This window comes from Macaca nemestrina, chromosome 1 (assembly GCF_043159975.1).
Source record: "Macaca nemestrina isolate mMacNem1 chromosome 1, mMacNem.hap1, whole genome shotgun sequence".
Lineage (NCBI taxonomy): Eukaryota > Metazoa > Chordata > Mammalia > Primates > Cercopithecidae > Macaca > Macaca nemestrina.
Genome location: NC_092125.1, coordinates 97,501,433 through 97,519,535, shown reverse-complemented (window position 1 = coordinate 97,519,535; position 18,103 = coordinate 97,501,433). Strand labels below are relative to the sequence as shown.

General features: G+C 42.7%; 1 protein-coding gene across 6 annotated transcripts in view; it reads left to right on the top strand.

The window, feature by feature from the left end:
- The window catches only part of C1H1orf226 (chromosome 1 C1orf226 homolog), a 320,202-nt gene that overhangs the window by 110,261 nt on the left and 191,838 nt on the right, over positions 1-18,103 (top strand). The window contains exon 1 of one of the 6 annotated variants that reach the window (XM_011770216.3): positions 6,066-14,476. The exons of the other annotated variants lie outside the window; for them this stretch is intronic. Within the exon in view, the coding sequence (XP_011768518.1) occupies positions 14,441-14,476 (36 nt within the window). The 5' untranslated portion in view covers positions 6,066-14,440. Of the gene's footprint in view, positions 1-6,065; positions 14,477-18,103 lie in introns of those variants that run through there. 6 annotated transcript variants of the gene reach the window in all.

The following is an 18,103-nucleotide window of genomic DNA, read 5'->3' as shown; positions in this document are numbered from 1 at the left end:
GAATGATTAATCTTTTCTAGAAGGTTTTCAGTTTACTTTGTTTGGGTCCTTCAGAGGAGTCACTGTCTATGGCAGTTGTAGCCTTGTACAATATATTTCCTAAATGATGAGACTTGAAAGTTAAAATGACTACTTGATCCATGGGTAACAGAATGGATGGTGTGTTAACAGGCATGAAAGCTACATTCATCTCCTTGAACATCTCCATCAGAGATCTTGGGTGACCAGGTGCATTGTCAATGATAGTAATATTTTGAAAGAATATATTTCTGAGCAGTAGGTTTCAAGAGGGCGTTTAAAATATTCAGTAAATAATGCTGTGAAGAGATGTGCTGTCATGCCGTCTTTGTTGTTCCATTTATAGAGAACATGCAGACTTGATTTACCATAATTATTAAGGGCCCCAGGACTTTCAAAATAGTAAATAAGCACTGGTTTTAACTTAAAGTCACCAGCTGTATCACTAGCTGTCCTTTGAAGCTTTGAAGCCAATTATTGACTTCTCTTCTCTAGCTATGAAAGTCCTAGATGGCCTCTTCTTCCAATAGATGGCTCTTTCATCCACACTGAAAATCTGTTGTTTAGTGTAGCCACCTTCATCAGTGATCTTAGCTAGATCTCCTGGATAACTTGCTGCAACTTCTGAATCAGCACTTGCTACTTCACCTTCCATTTTTATGTTACAGAGTCAGCTTCTTTCCTTAAACCTCATGAACCAACCTCTGCTAACTTTGTACTTTTCTTCTGCAGCTTCTTTCCCTCTCTCAGCCTTTATAGAATTGAAGAGTTAGAGCCTTGCTCTGGATTAGGCTTTGGCTTAGGAGAATGTTATGGCTGGTTTGATTTTTCTATCTAGACTGTCCAAACTTTTTCCATATCAGCCATAAGGCTGCTCTGCTTTCTTATTATGCTTTCTTATCTGCTTTCTTATTATGTTCACTGGAGTAGCACTTTTAATTTCCTTCAATAACTTTTTCTTTGCATTCACATCTTGACTGTTTGGTACAAGAGGCCTGGCTTTCGGCCTATCTCAGCTTTGGACATTCCTTCCTTACCCAGCTTAATCATTTCTAGCTTTTGATTTAAAGTGAGAGAGGTATGACTCTCCCTTTCACGTGACCACTTCACTGATGGGCCATTGTAGGGTTATTAATTGGCCTAATTTCAATATTATTGTGTCTCAGGGAATACGGAGGCCTGAGGAGAGGGAGAGAGACAGGGGAATGACTGGTTGGTGGAGCAGTCAGAACACATACACATTTATGGATTAAGTTCACTGCCTTATGTGGGCACAGTTTATGGTGCCCTCCAAAAATTACTAACAATAATGATCACTAATCTCAAATTATCATAACAGAGATGATTATTTAAAAGTATGAAATATTGTGTGAATTAACAAAATGTGATAGATAGGAGGTGAGCACATGCTGTTAGAATAATGGCACTAATAGACCTGCTTGACATAGGGTTGCCACAGACCTTTAATTTGTAAAACAAAAAAACCCCCAGTATCTGTAAAGCACAACAAAGCGAAGTGCACTAAAACAACATGTACCTGGCCTGTATTTTTACATTATTACTGCTAAGAAAACTGTGACTTGGATGGATTATTGCATCTGGTATGTGGAAGAGCTGGGATTTAAACCCCACTTTGTCTGACTCCAGCACTTTACTCTTTCCACCACATCATGGGACAGTCTAACTAACATCCTTTCTCCTCCACCAATAACATGTCCCACACAGTGGGAAAGGTCTCCATAGGATGCCTGGAGAGAACCTGGCAGCCGTGTTTTCCAGTAGTTCCCCTGAGACTGACTGAAGGAAGAAAGTTAGATTAAATCAAAGCTGTAGTCCTCTTTATTGTGTTGCAGTGAGAACCGTGATTTCAGCTGTTGAATAATCAATATAGTCTCCTTATTATTTTCTATTGCTGCTGTAACAAATTACCACAAACTTAGTGACTTAACACATTTATCTTACAGTTTTGTACATCAGAAGTTCACTGTGGGTCTCACTGGGCTAAAATCAAGATGCTGGCACAGCTGTTTCTTTCTGGAGCTCCAGGAAGATAATCCTTTTCCTTGCCTTTTCTAGCTTCAAGAGGCTGCTGATATTCCCCAGCTCGTGGCCCCATCCTGTATCTTCAAAGCCAGCATTATTGCATCTCTCTGACCATTCTTCCATAGATGTATCTCTTCTACCTCCCTCTTCCACTTTTGAGGACTCTTGTGATTACATTGTACCAGTGGCTAATCCAGATAATCTCTCCATCTGCAGGGCCTTAATTTAATCACACCTGCCAAGTACCTTTTGCCGTGTAGAGTAACATGTTCACTGTTCTGGGGATTAGTATGTGGACATCTTTGGGGAGGATGCAGCTTGTAATACTGACTGTATTTGGTGACATTAGTTGTCAGCTTGTGTTTCATTCTGTGGTAACATAATTCTGCCCTACTTCCTAGAATTGGTGGCCATACAGATTACGTTTGCCTTTTGGTCAATAACCTGGTGCCTTGAAGAACTCTGGTCTTGATGGGGGTTATCTGAACAGCCAGGTATGCAAAAGCCTGGAATGTGAGGAGACTGCTGAGTCAGCAGCTGTGTCCTGAAAGCTAGGCTCTCCTATTAACTTACCATGTGCATTGGGACACATTGCATAGGCTTCTACCTCTGATTTTCTGTAGGAATGAGCATTCTCACCTACTGTCTAGGGTTGCTATAATCACTTATAGGATAGTAATGCAGTTTCAAAAGTTGCATTTTTGCATATGTACTTACAATATTAAAGTCAAATATAATAATGAGGAATGTCATGGGATTTGTGGTGGAGGAAAAACAAAACCTTATGCATGCAAATTCCAGAAAGAAAGCATGTGTGCACTCTCCCTCCTCTGGAATCATATTTTAATTCTGAATCCTTGTCAGATAAGGAGTTACTGAAGTTCTGAGATTGTTCTCAAGCTTTAGGAGCAGGTCCTAGAAGGGGCTAAGCCTGATGATAAGTTGCTGCCTGGAGGTTAGAAAAGCAAAGTCTTCCTTCTCCTCTTCCTTTCATAGTTGCTTTGCTTAACTTTTTGTTTACTTACATATTTTTTGTAAATGTTAAAATAACACTTGTAGTTATGGCATCAAGATGGGGTATTCCTGGTGCGATGGGTCTATATTCAGCACCATTTATTTAAGACCTTAATAAACGCTCAGTGAAGCAATATTCTGGTTGGCACCATGTTATGATGCATGTCACTGGCAGAAATCCTAATGTCATTGCGTTTGGTTCTGGGATGTTGTGATCATCCCACAGATGGGTGTTTAACCCTGTGAGATGTTTCCACAGTGCATTTAATTATTGTTAAACAGCAATTTCTGGGTTTTTTTTTTTTAATGTAAAGCCTGACTCATATATATTGTATAAAGTGTTTTGAAAAGATAAAGAAAAAAACAAAAAAAACCCCAAAAACCAGATCTCTCCCACTGGCCGGAAATAGCCACTATTAAGTATTTTGTTACACATCTTCTTGGGGTGAACTGAGTGTGTCTCCCCCAAATTCATATGTTGAAACTCTAACCCCCAATGGGATATCAAGAGGTGATAATTAGGTTTGGATTAGGTCATGAGGGTGGGTCCCTCGTGATGGCATTAGTGTCCTTAGAAGAAGTGAAAGAGAGTCAAGTTCACTCTCTTGGCTGTGTGAGGACACAGTGAGAAGACTGCCCTTTGCAAACCAAGAAGCAGGCCCTCACCAGACACTGGATCTGTTTGTTGATACCTTGATTTTGGATGTTCCAGCCTCCAGAACTTGAGAAGTAAATGTTTGTTGTTTAAGCCATTAGTTTATGACACTTTGTTATAGCAACCTGAGCAGACTGACACTGTTTCAGATTTTCAGATTGCAATTTTTGCAAAAATGGAGTGTTTTTAATAAAAATGAAATGTTATTATGCATAAAGGTTTTTTGTGTTGTTGAGTTTTTTTTTTGTTGTTGTTTGTTTGCTTATTTGTTTGTTTGTTTGAGACAGGGTCTCACTTTGTCACCCAGGCTGGAGTGGAGTGGCCTGATCTCAGCTCACTGCAGAGGTGACCTCCTGGGCTCAAGTGATCCTCCCGCCTCAGCCCCCCAAGAGACTGGGACTATAGGCCCGCACCATCACACCTGCCTAATTTTTTGTATTTTTTGTAAAGAGGGGCTTCGTCATGTTGCCCAGGCTGGTCTTGAATTCCTGAGCTCAAGTGATGTACCCGCCTAGGCCTCCCAATGTGCTAGGATTACAGGTGTGAGTCACCATACTCAGCCACCATGCATAAAGTTTTGTGGTCTTCTTTATTCACTTAATAGTTTATATGATTACATCTTTAAATACTCCTTTACAACATTGTTTTTAATGGCTGAGTATAGTTACATTCTATTAATGCATGTATTTATTTAACCAGATCCCATTTTTTGACATTTAGCTTGTTTCTAGTTTCTCACAGTTGTCAACATCTTTGTAGTTATATCACTATATACATTCAGAATTATTCCTTAAGAATAAATTTCTAAATGGAATTGTTACATCCAAGAGTATGGAGAATTCTAATGCTTTTGACACTTATATTGTCAAATTGACTCCTCCTGCCCCCCAGTATTATACTCTCTGAGTATGAGAATGTGTTTGGCTTTCTACCACCCTCTCCAATGGTAGAGGTGTTACAGATCTGTGAAAATGGCTGAGTAGAGGATGTTGGAGACAGTTCATGGAAATATAGGTCAGTGACAATGAGGGGATTAGGCAAATTCTTGAGCTGGATCGGAATCAGAGTAGCCTTGCAATTGTAGCCATATTCAGAGCCATGAACATTTGCCTGCTGTCCTGATTGAAAATTTCCCGTGTCTATGATGCCATGTGATGTGCTGGGCAGATGCCAGGCTGTTTGCTGCTTGATTCAGCTACATTCATGAGGCCATGTAGAAATCAGAAATAAGAGAGCATTTTGAGGAGTTCCGAGGGCCAAGTAAAATGTGGTGGTATAACATATTCTTGTCATTATCCCTGGCTTACCATCTTACTGTGAAGAAGCCCCTTCCTAGCAAGGAAAACTAGCAGCAGCCCAAAGCCAAAACCAGTTTAATTACCCGTTGACTGTTTTCCCATCTGCCTAGTAGAGAAAGTGGCTGGACTCTTGAAAACTGGGACCAGTTCTCATGTTGAAGACTTCAACAAAAACAGCCTCTGGTCAAATGGCTTGTTGGAGTTTTTAGATAAAAGATGCTATTTTGTATAAGCAAATGGTGCCCTTTGCAATCATTTTGTAAATTATCTGTGGCCTGCTGGAAAGCTACTCAGTATTCTGTTCCACAAACTTCTGCTTAATGAGATAATTCTTCTCTATATTTCTGTTGCTGGAATTGGGCTCACACACTGTCTCTTTATAGGCCATTTCCATAATGCTTGATTAATGCTCTGTTGTTAATATCTTATAAGACCTGGATCACTTGCTTTATCGAAATAGAATTTTTTAGAGTGTAGGGGCAGCACTCTTGTTTGTGGGCTCTGATATATGCCACACAGCCTACAACTTGACTCTGGCAAATGTTGAAGGTGCCTAAATTTTTTCAACATCAGCACAAGAGGGCAATCTGGCTGGCTTCTGTCAAATCTTTGGGAAAAATGACAGAGGTGGTTTGAATGTGGGCTGCATGTGTAGTGGTCTTAAGTACCTTCCTTGAAGTGCAGTGAGTTTTGTTGAATGATAACAGTGTAATAAATGTCTCTATTTTTATTTTCAAATGTTGAACAATTGGTTAAGATTATTTTAGGCCAAGCACAGTGGCTCACACCTATAATCCCAGCACTTTGGGAGGCTGAGGCGGGCGGATCACGAGGTCAGGAGTTCGAGACCAACCTGGCCAACCTGCTGAAGCTCTATCTCTAAAAATACAAAAATTAGCTGGGCACAGTGGCTTGTGCCTGTTGTACCAGCTACTTGGGAGGCTGAGGCAGGAGAATTGCCTGAACCCAGGAAGCGGAGGTTGCAGTGATACGAGATCGCACCACTGCACTCTAGCCTGGGTGACAGAGTGAGACTTCATCTCGGGGGTGGGGGGGGGGAATATATTATTTTAGTGTTTTTCGTGTATATAAAGTTTGAATTTGCATTATAGTATATGTGTTATGATAGTTGTATCATGTCATTTTCCCTTACAATAGGAGGTCTAAGAATGGTTTTTTATATGTTGAACATTTCAGCTATTAATAACTACCCAGAAATTGTCACTTGAAAATGCCATTATAAAAAACCAAAATGTGTTCCTGTCTAGGCAGACTTCATCTATTTGAAACATGGAAAAAGTTTAAGGTGCTCATTTAGTTCTTCTAATTATTTATTGTAGAAAAAACTGATATGTTTTTGTTAGTAGTCTGTTAATTCTTACCTTAAGCAAACTAATTTCCGTAATTTGGATGGATAAGGAAACACCTTTGCATACAGAATCAGATTTCTCTTACTCAAAGAAGTTGACTATGCTTGGTGTTTCAACAAATATTCATTTAATAGACAAATATTTGAGTATCAGTATGACGGAATGTTCTAGGCACTGGGAAACAGGTAAATAAGATAGGTGAGATCTCTCTTCTCATGGAACTTATGTTCAAATGGGAAAGGCTGGTTATAATACAAAGACACAGTAGACAGGGTAACATCAGAGAGTGTGAGTGGTCAGTTCTGTGAAGAAAATAAAGAGAAAATAAATAAAGAGAAAATTATTTTTATCTAAATAAAGAGGGTGATGTGACAGAGAGTGATTCTGGGGAAGGCCAGGTAGGGCTACTTTGAAAGTGTCTGGGAAGGCCTCTCTAAGGAGGGGTCATTTTGAGTTAAAACCTGAATATTGCCAATGAGCCAGGCTTGCCAAGATCTGTTCATGGTGAGGGATCAGCAGGTACAAGATTGGGAGGCAGCAGTGAGCTGGGCCCCTCCCAGCAACAGAGGGATGGTTTGTGTTGAGTGAAGTGAGTGAGAACACCCTCTAGTGAAGATGAAGAGGGGCCAGTTCCAGATCATGGAGACCTTCTAGGGCATGGCTAGTGAGCTTCTCACCCTTTTGTAATCCAGGCCTCTGAATTGATGCCAAGTGAGATTTTGCGGAGCTTAACTTTTTGTAGTAGATATTACAAAAATAATGTAACTTTAGCAGTCTCTGTCTTACCCTCCCCGCCCCTCTCTGGCCATGTTCACATAGAACGTGTTTCATCTCTTCTCCCTGTGATAGCCCTTCAGATACTTGACTCTGCTATCTCTCTAGGCTAAACATCTCTAGTTTTATCAGCTGTCCTTCCCTGCTTGAATGGGCTCTTCAACTTCAAGGTTTCTTTCTTCTCTGAACATATTTTTTTAAACAATCTGATTTTATTTATTTTTAATTGACATAATTATGCATATTCATGGGGTATATAATGATATCTTAATATCATTATATATAGAATATATAATGATCAGATCAGGATAATTAGCATATTCATAATCTCAAACATTTATCATTTCTTTGTGTTGGGAACATTCAATATCTTCCTTCTACTATTTGAAACTCGATATATTTTTGTTAACTATAGTTATCTGGCAGTGGTGTAGAAGTCTGGGACTTAGTCCTCCTATCTAGTGTAATTTTGTATCCTTTACCAAATCTCTCCCTATTCCCCTCTTCCCCCTACCCTTTCCAGCCTCTAGGATCCACTGCTCTGCTTTTTACTTTTATGAGATCAACTTTTTTTAGCTTCCATATGTGAGTGAGAACATGCAGTGTTTACCTTTCTGTCCCTTAATGTCTGAGAACCTCAGGAATTGGTCACATTCTGATGGTCTGAGGAGAGCAGTGGAAGGGGGATGAGATGCTAGGGTAACCATCATCAGGGTTTTTGAGGGCAGTGTCTTTTTCCAAAACCAATGTCTCCCTATCATGTTACTTTTCTAGAGTCCCAAATGGGCAGGGGCCCTTTGTGGGAGACTCTGTAAGCAGAATCCGACAGAGTTGTTCCCCAGTCCACCGCAGTCTAACACGCCATGACTGGACTTGCCCGTCCGTATCAGCCTTATGTAAAGCAGCTCTTCTGTTGGCATCACTTTGATTTTCTCAGCGTGCCCCATACCACGGACACTATTCACACAGGAGCATCAGATTGGAAAATATCCCTGAGTTCCCTAAGAGACAGGCACTACTCTGAGGATCTTTCTGCCCTGGCCCCACTTGCTTCTTTCCTGGGGTAGGGTTTCTTCCTAGCTTGCTTCTGACTGTTCTTTCCTGGGGGCATCTTCCCTGCTTGGAAGAGTTTTCTGTGGAGTGCACCATAGTGTAGGTGTTTGTGAAGGCAGCTGCACAGCTTGTTTCTTTCTGTTTCCTCTCCACAACCCATAGATCTGAGATTACCAGGTTTTGCCCACATGGAGGTACAGTCCCCCAGGACTCTTTAGCATGTCTTCTTTGATTTACTGAATTACTTGAGGGATCTGTGTTTGGGCTGGCAGAAGAAGATAAGGGATTCCAGAAATTCTTGCTGCTTTCTCCTAGATAGCTGGCTACATTCTCTTCCTCTTCCTCTCCCATTGATGAGGCCTGAGGGTAAGAGAGAGTCCAACTCAGATTGATCCTGTAATTGACCTCTTTGTGTTTGCCACTCATTCTTGATCTTTCTAATGAAGAAAGTTGGCCCATTAACTTTAATTATGGTAATAATGTCATTGAAGTCACACCATTCATTTAGCCTAGGTATTACCCTACTCATATAGAATTAGATAATGCAGGCCAAAGTGGTCATGTAGATCCTGGCATGTGGTTGGTGCTGAGCTAGTGGGTTCTATATCACTGCTACTTAGATAGGGAGTGGTTGTCCCCTGGAAGTTAAGGAAATTGTCTGGGGTTTTTAATGACAGTGTTTTTGGGCTCCCACCTCTGTGTCCTGGATTATCTGAATAGTCCAGACCGGTGATTCTGAAAATGTGATCCCCAGACCAGTAGTGTCAGGCTCACCTGGGAACTTGTAAGAAATGTGGAGTTTCAGGCCCCACCCAACACCTATGGAATATGAAACTCTGGGGGTGAGGCCAGCAATTTGTGTTTGACAAACCCTCCAGGTAATTCTGATGTGTGCTCAAGCTTGACAACTGCTGGTCTGAACCATCAACCTGACTGCCTTTTTCCAGGGTTTTTTCAAGAAGTGTCTTAGACTCTAGTGTGAAAGTTGCTACTCTGCAGATTGTCCTATTGAACTGGGAAAGGGCTCAGGAAAGTTCAAAAGGGATGATGTGTGGGTTTTTGTGTTGGTGTGTAGCTGGTGGGGAGGAAGGCACTCTGAGCGTAGCATAAGGCCTGGTGCAACAGGCCTGGTCATTAGGGACAGTAGGTTCAGAACAAGGGATACAAATGGCACTTGTGTTAGAGGAACCAGAGGAAGAAAGAGGCTTGAAGCCTGGCTTTACCACCACAGAAAGGCTGTCCCCTGCCATGTGGTTTTGGGCAAGGCCACTTTTCCCTGGCCTGTGCCTCAGTGGGCACTGCCTCTTTGCCTAATGTCTCAGCTTTTCTGTGCTTCCACTGGCCAATCCCTTTGCTGATTTAGATATATGTAAATATAGATTTTTAAAATAATTCAATCTACTTGTAGTCAGGTTTACCAGCCTGGGCACCTTTCTGTTTTCCTCAGGTGATTTTGCACCTTTCTGTGTGGATCTGATACATGTTTTATTTTTCAGTTTAATGCTCAGGTCTCCTGAGTTTTTGCACAGCAGAGCATATCCTCCCTTCCTTTATAGAGACTATGGGGGAGACTTAGCAAGGCAATTATTCCAGTCTCCTGATTTCAGCCAGACCCTCTATCTAACATGCCACTTTGGCCCCAGGTAAAAGTCAGGAGTGTACCCATGTGTCAGGAACTGACAGCCTCTGCAGAAAAATTCCTGTGATGAGAGAACTCACGGTGAGCTTTTGGGAACATTCAGGATGTTGTAGGATAGTTACAATAGTTACAGATTTTTCTTAACTGTAGTAAAAAGATGACTCTCAGGCTGCAAGAAATACCGAAATGCCTTAAGGAGTGATGCTGTGAAGTGGCTGGAAAGGAGCTAAAGCTGGAAGCCTGGGTTGTTTGATAATAATAAGAGCTCTAGATCTCAGAAGTGACAGGTTGTCTCTTCTGAATTATCTTAAGGCAGATTTCAGGGCTCTTCCAGGCTGAAGTGGAGGTAAGCTGAGGTGAAGGGAGATTAGATTCTGGGGCATTTTGTCCTGGAGCATGTCCCAGTCTCTGGGCATAAAGGGATAGACCCAGGGAACTCGCAGTTGCTGGGTATGCAAGCTGTTGAAAAGGCTCTAAGAGATAAAGTGGGAATGGCCTGAGAGCTAGAAAGGGAGCTAGACAAGCAATCAAGTCTGAATGGAGTAAGGAGAGAGTGTTTAAGAATTCGTGCTGATGGATTATTTTTGCTTCCTTTTCGCCTTGACCATTTACTAAGTGTTTGTCTATCTTGCTGAATAGCAGCCAAGAGACTCTAACTTCTCTTGGTTTCCATCTGTATTTAGTTGAGTTGTTCCCTTCTCTTCTGACAATTCCCTAAAGAATCCTGATTTTAGAGGGGGCCAGGGAAAAGGGGCCCTTTCCAGAAATCAAGCTAGATCTTTCCTATTTCTTCCTGACCCTTTTTCTAAAGCCTGAGATAACAGTTTTCTCACCCCTTCCTCTCAGTATTAGGTTCTGCTGCTCTCTTTTAGATGTTTCTTTACTTTTCTTTCTTTCTTTTCAATTAAGTGGTTACCTTTCCATCTGAGCTATTGGCAGGGATCTGCCAGGAGAGCCAAGGCAGAGCTGCCAGCTTACTGGAGTGTGACAGCTGCTGAGGCCTCCCGTCTCACAGGCTCTGCAGAGATCCAGGGCTGTCACTTCAACAAGTGTCAGATATACACACTCTGCTTGCAGAGCTCCCCATGCATAGCCTTAAATAAACATCCCAGATATATCTGCCCTGTTTCCCATCTCAGACTCCTCTTTTCATCTCCATCTGGTTTTCAAACACAATTTCCCAACTTCCCAATTACCATCTCACAAGACCCCTCTATGTCTCCATCTCTCTGAAAAAACAAGGAAGCAAAACAGCCATTACTACTTTAATAGGGCAGAGATTCTGTTCCCTTGGCTGAGGAGAGTTTGCAGGATGCTCTGCCCAGTCTAGTTTGCAGAGAACCTGTTTGGTCAATCTCTGTAGGTTGTGAGTTTGAAGTGGTTTGGGAGGCCCTCTCTCTGGCTGAGGAAAGTCCTCCCCATATTTAACTAATCTTCAGTGCTGGCTGTGCCCTTTTTTGTGTTGAGACGTTTTCTCAAAGGGCACTGTGGTTTCTCCTTTCCTGCTGGAAGTTCCATGTCTGTGGAAAAGTTTCCTGTAACCTTTCAAGGTTTGTACTCTGTTCCAGAGGGGCTCTTGGATATAAAAATGGTCTTTTTTTCTTAAATGATCTCACAGATGATCAAAAGGAGCACATAAAAGCTGTCCTGGGGATTTGGCAAGGTTGCCAGTGTTCTCTTTACCTTTGGTCTGGTCTTTAGATCTGAGACAGTGTCTCGCCAACAGCCCTTGCTTTCCTCGGGGGTTAGGGCTGGGAGACACAGAAGGGGAGGCAGGAGGGGCATATTAATTCCTCTAGGAAGTAGAACTTCATTTTTATCCTATGAGAGCCATTTGAAATTGGGTTGGCACATTCAGTCCTGAAAAAGTGACCTTGCAGGAGCTGGAATTTTATATCCAGCATTGTTTTGGAGGACTTGGCCAGCAGCATTTCCCTTGGGTGTATTGCATTAACCCTATCCAATCACTCCTATGAGGTTTGTCTGGACTGGGATTGCTTGTGCCTCGTGGTAGAGGAAAAGCCAGAGATGATGTTCTCTGGACTTATGGAAGCCGCTTAGCAGTTCCATGATTTTTGTAAAATCTGCTTTGTCTGTGGTGAAATGGGATAGGGGTAGTAACTAGAGGGTCTCTGAAGATTCAGTGACACAATATATAAAGTGCTTAGTATAGTACCTAGCACATAGTAGATATTCAATAAATGGAAGGTGTCATCATGAATAATCGCATTGACAATTATTAATGTTAATACCAAACTACTATTTCTTAGCATGAAGTTGGTGCTCCATATTTACTGTCCCATAAGTACCTCGCACTTACTCATTGCATTTATCACTCTGTCCTTTAATCACCAGTGTACTTGCCTTCTCTCTACGAGGCCATACTCCTAGACCCTTGAAAACACTGGTAATGTCAGGTTTACCATTGCATCCCAGCATCTCCAGCACCTGGCATGGTACCTGGCACATATGACAGGCTCAGTATGTATGCATTAAATAAATACATGAACAAAATTCTCTAGCCTACTTTTTCTTTTTTAAATTTATTCCTCTTCTGCAATGCTCATCCTCTGCTTCATGCAAACTGGGTACCCCTTTGAATTCTCTTCCAGCTTCCCCAGTTACCATTTCTATTGCCATGTCTTTTCCTTCATTCATGCCTACCCTCTTGTCTTGAAATGCCTTTCATCTCTTTCTGACATCCTTTTTTTCACTTCTTGGGTTTTTTCTCTTCTATGACGCATACCCTAACTACTCTGGCCCATATTAATCTTGTTCATGAAATCTTGTTTCATGTATAGCCCATAAGTCCTTGTTGTTCTTGGATTGAGTTTTATCTTTCCAACCAGATTGTCAGCTTCTAGAGAGCAGTCATATATCGTTGATTGTCCCTGCCCATTATAGGTCATGGTCTGGGGCCAGGTACATAATTGGCTCTAAATAAAAAGTAAGCCACTGTCAAAATGATTAAATAAATTAGACTGTTGGACCAAAGGGGTAAATGAGATTAAAAGGTTTTTGCTGATAGGACACGGTCTTTAGAGTTGGTTGTGTGAATGCGGGAGTTAGAGAACAGTTATCAGTGCCTCAATGCTTTGTTAAGATTTGGGTTTTCTGTATCTATACACTCTCTTACCAGTTCTTGGTCTGGCCTTTCCCCCAGTCATGTTTGGAGGAAAATGTGGTAAAATGGAAATCTGTCAAATGCTTCTGCGTCGGAAGGCAACATACTTGATGATGATAAAGGAATTGGGAATGCCTAATGGTGACATGAGGGTTCACCGTTTAGTGGGTTTTACTTACCGATGCTGTCTTCATTTCTTTGCTAGTTTGGTTGATACCAAGCTCTTTCTGTATTAAGCTAGAATCTATTGATTGATACACATTTAACATTTTTGAGGCCAGATGTACAGCAGAGAACTCCGTATGTTGCAGGGATTTCAGAAGATGTGGTGTGCAGCACATAGTAGATGCTTTGTTAATGTTGGGAAGGATGAACACAAATATAAAACATGCCCTTTGGGAATGTGCAGTCTGCTCCAGGCTGCAGTGAAGTAGCAGGGTGAGACTGGAATGAGTGAGGGCCAAAGGGCACCAGTTCTCAAGGGGGAGTCGTTGGGAAGCAGAAACAGGGAAGAGATGCTAGATGAACTTCCCATTGCCACATGGACTGTGGAAGTCAGACTATAATAGAAATCAAAGTACTTTGAAAAAATTCAGTGCAGTATTCTATTAAAATACATATTTAAATAATCATAAATTTTACAGATTGACATAGGGGTTGTTTGGGGGGAACAGACCACCTAGCTCTTAGCCAGATGGTCAGTAAAACATTTATTGTGTGAGTGAATTCAGAGGAGAGTAGGGCTGGAGGCCCCGCTATGGTTTTTGTCCCTCTTTTCTCCTTTCATGCCCAATCCTTCTGCTGGTTCAGGCAGCAGCATTTCATTTTCCAGCTGTAACTAAACGAGAAATTACGAGGCGTGGTTAGAATAGAGTTTATCGGCGACTCTCCTTTTCTTCTCCCATTCCATTGTGAGGATGAGTCAGTAAGGCTGTGCATGGATATTTTCTGGCAAGGGCATAAAACATGTTTCTGAGGGCAGAGTCCATGTTGCTGAGTAATAATTAACTGCTAATGGCATTGTCTTGGGTGTTGCATAGTAAATAATAAAGAAATAGTCTCTTTTCAATGAGAGTTTAAAGGCCAATGCAAAGACCACACACAGACAAGCCTGAAAGGTGCTGTTTTTACTAACCTTAACGGGAAACAAAGGGAAAAATCTGGCTTGTTTTGTGTTGCCATGCTTAATTGCATGATGGTGTCTTTTTCCCTTGAATTTCCTCATGCCCCATGGAGGGCACATGCATGATGGTGCTTTGCCGAGCAAGAATTATAAAACAGAGGTTCTTGGCAGCCAGGATGTACTGGCTGCTATGTTGTCTAGCATAGCTGGATCTTACTGGGAGCTTTCAGATCAGAGTCTCTGTGAAATGGAACAAGTGAACTGAGCCTAGTCTGTTCCTAAAAATAAGTCTCTAAGAAGCAAGTGAGGTGCTTTTCAGTGGGAAGCCTATGGAGAAAGAGCCTGGAACACAGACTGGAAGTAAGGTAATCCAGGGTTCCTTTACCCAACCCTTTTCAGGCTCAGGAGAGAGGAAGTGACTTGTCTCACGTCACTTAAGGGCTAGGTCTCGCACCTGATCTGCTGTATTTCTCTGCCTGGGCTCTTTTCCACCACCAGGGACCAACTGTCCAGAATGTCATTTTCCTGAGTGAGGAAGCAGAGATGCCTGGCTCTAGGGTATGTGGCAGGGCTACGGGAATGAGAGTGTCCAACTCTCCTGACCCTGCCACACTGTCCTCAGGTTAACCAGTGTTCCCCGCTGGCCTGCTGTTCAGGGTTCTGAACAGCACACGCACAGGAGGTATGAGGAGGGCAGATGGCTCCACCAGTCTCACCCAGGGTGTGTCTTCACCCTCGCCTGCCATGGGGCGAGTCAGGGAGGCTTCATGGGCCTGGCCTGGCTGTAGGAGGGCCCTGGTGCTGCCTCCTCAGGGTTTGACCTGGAAGGCGTTCTAGGAGCATGATGAGGGATGGATGGGCACAGGGTGTAGGAGAGTGTGGGCTGGTGTGACTCTCGTTTAGGGGCTCAGAGGGAGCCAGGGAGAGAATGACATTTTAATCACATAGTGAGTTGTCAGGCCTATAATCTTCCCTGATGGCTCTTCTTCTTTTCCAGTCATCAGAGGCATCTGCTTACGAATGGGAGGTGCTGAGGCTTAAACTTTCTGATCGTCGTGATGGTGATGCTGATGTCAGTCTGACTTTTTGTGATCTTGTCCTGGGTGAAGAGGGCAGGATCCACCGGTTATAGTATCTGAAATGCCCTGCAGTGGCAAGATTCACTCCCTCGTGAATCCCATTCTGACATTTCCAGGGCTGGATTTAAGAAACTTGAGGCAAAAGTCAAGCCCTAAAGACATCTGAAAACGATGCGGGGTCCTGAGTTATTGTTGCCTGGCTCTGAGAGGATGGGCCTCAGGAGGACCTGGAACACTCGGACTTCTCCTAGGCTTTGGAAATGGGTACATCTGCATGGTATATGTTAGAGTCAAAATGCAGCAAATCTCTAAGTGATTGTTCCTCTGACTCAAATTTCATCCACTGATTCTTTCATTAGCTCATGGATTCATCAGCCTGGTATTTGTTGAGAGCCTTCTTGTGTCATGCTTTTGCTGGCACGGGGAATCAAATAGCAGACTAGATCAACTCAGTGCCTGCCTCCAGAGCTTAGGAGTGAGGCTGGAGGACACTGTCTGCACCAGCACCCCTATTCACATGTGGCTTTTGAGGCCAGAGAGAGGACATATTTCCCCCAAGGACTTGGGGCTTGGGGCCTTCCTTTCCTAGCTAGGTGGAAAGCAGCTGGAGGGCAGGATCAGGTTTTACCCCTCTGCATAATGTCCTGCAAAGAAGAGCCACTCAGCTAATACGGGTTGATGGATTAAATATGGCAAAGGGACATCTTACACCCTCTTCCAGTTATCCTGCTTCATTGTTAGGGGATAGGCATGGGGGTTAAGCCTTGCAGTCCTCCTGTTTCTCACCACAAATGCAACTTGCACTGACTATCAAATCTCCTTGAGTCAGCTTTAAGAGTTTCCTTCTAGAATCATGTGGGACTTGAGGCAAGAGGAGACTGGATGGAGGTTTTTACTCTTTAATGGAATCTTGCAGAGATGTTCCTTAAAGGGTGGGGAAAAGAGGACAGCACCATTTATGGAATATCTCCTCTGCTGCTGCATGCCGGTTACATCCTCACTCTTGTTTTATTTATTCCCTTAAACCCTTGTAAGGCTCCAGAGATGATGTGAGGATAGATAGCAGGAAACTGACAGAGCTGGCTGAAGCCCATGTCTCTGTCCTCTCCACTGTGTTTCTAAAAGTTTCTGAGGGATGTACAGGTATGTGTTATCTTGGGCTTTTAGTGGTTTCTGTGGTTTGCAGAAGAAAAGTCTAGAGCCTGGACCTCCTGAAAATTTCCCTGATAATTCTGGACAACAGAGCATGGATTGCGTGTGTGTGTGTGTGTGTGTGTGTGTGTGTGTGTGTACATTCTTTCAAATCCTCCTTCCCTGACAATGAGGGCTGATAAATCACCAACCTTAACAGCCAGTCCCCAGGTACTCCTATTGTGGGATACAGTTTAGTGAATTTGTTTTAACATTTAGTATTTTGTAACTAAAACACTTAATTCTGGGCTTGAGGACCACTCAACAGACTGGCTTGTTTGATTTGCTGAGTTAAGATTAGAAACTGGGAATTCCGTATGGAAATGAAAATTAAGCAGGATACAAATTAGTGCTTTGGTCCTAGAGTCTAGAGGACAGCTGATACACCTTCGCTTTGTAGGAGGAGGCAGTGGGTAGTGGTAGAAGCCGTGTGCCTGGAGATGGAAGCTGTTTGGCACTGAGGGCATCTTACCATGAGAGATCTTAGGAAAGTCATTTCACTTCCTTGGCTTTGGTTCTTCCATCTGTGCATTGGTAGAAAAGAATTACTGACTGTTGGCCATCCCTTTTCTGGGACTGCTTTATCCAGAAGTTGTGGTGTTTCTGGGGAAAGAACTACTACTAGTCATCTGAAAGGGTACAAGCCTGGGTAAGAGCACATATGTGTGCACAGGTATTCGCACATGGATATTTGGTGGTTTTCACTCCAGTGTTCTATGATTCATCCCATCGGGCCCAGAACTTGGCTTTTGGAACCTTTCCCTAACCTGGAAGATGACACAGAAGTAATCTTAAAGCATCTCTCTTCACTTACCAAAAGGCTGTGCATTTTCTGAGAGATGGGGAAGTGCTCACTATGACTCCTTGGGCTGCAGGCTACCAGCCTTCCTGGGTCCATGAAAATAGATTGAACAGAAAGCTGGCCCAAGTGCCTGTATATTTTGTGAGACCCTGGGGCCTGGCATTATGGGACAGAGAGGATTATCTCCAGAGAGCGTTGAAACTCAGGACTTCTGTTGCAGTCTCCCTGGCACCCTTCTGTGAGGGTTTAGAAAGTGCTGGACTAGGTTCAGAGTGATATCACCCCTAAGGAATTTTTTGGAGAATATGGGAGGATGACTTTTGGAGAATCAGGGGTTCTCCAAAGAGAGGGGAAAAGATATGTTGCTGTGGTGAATTTCATCTTTATCTCGGGAACCTGAATGTTTCTGTTCATTCTGATCTCAAGTTGGAGGAAACAGAAACTGAGGCTGCATTAACAGAGATGAGGTATCTAGAACAAGGAGGTGCTACTCCTTGGATACAAGTTACTAGACCACACCTGAAGCACTGTGATGAATTTAGAGCAGCACATTTTTAAAAACTTTTATTCTAAATTGAGTCCATGTGCAGGTTTGTTGCGTAGGTAAACCTGTGTCATAGGGGTTTGTTGTACAGATTATTTTGTCACCCATGTGTTAAGCCTAGTACCCATTAGTTATTTTTCCTGATCCTCTCCCTCCTCCCACTCTCTACCCTCTGATAAAGCCCAGTTTGTGTTGTTCCTTTCTATGCATCCATGTGTTCTTGTCATTTAGCTCTCACTTATAAGTGAGAACATGCGATATTTGCTTTTCTGTTCCTGTGTTCGTTTGTTAAGGATAATGGTCTCCAGCTCCATCTGTGTTCCTGCAAAGGACATGATTTCATTCTTTTTTTATGGCTTCATAGTATTCCATGGTG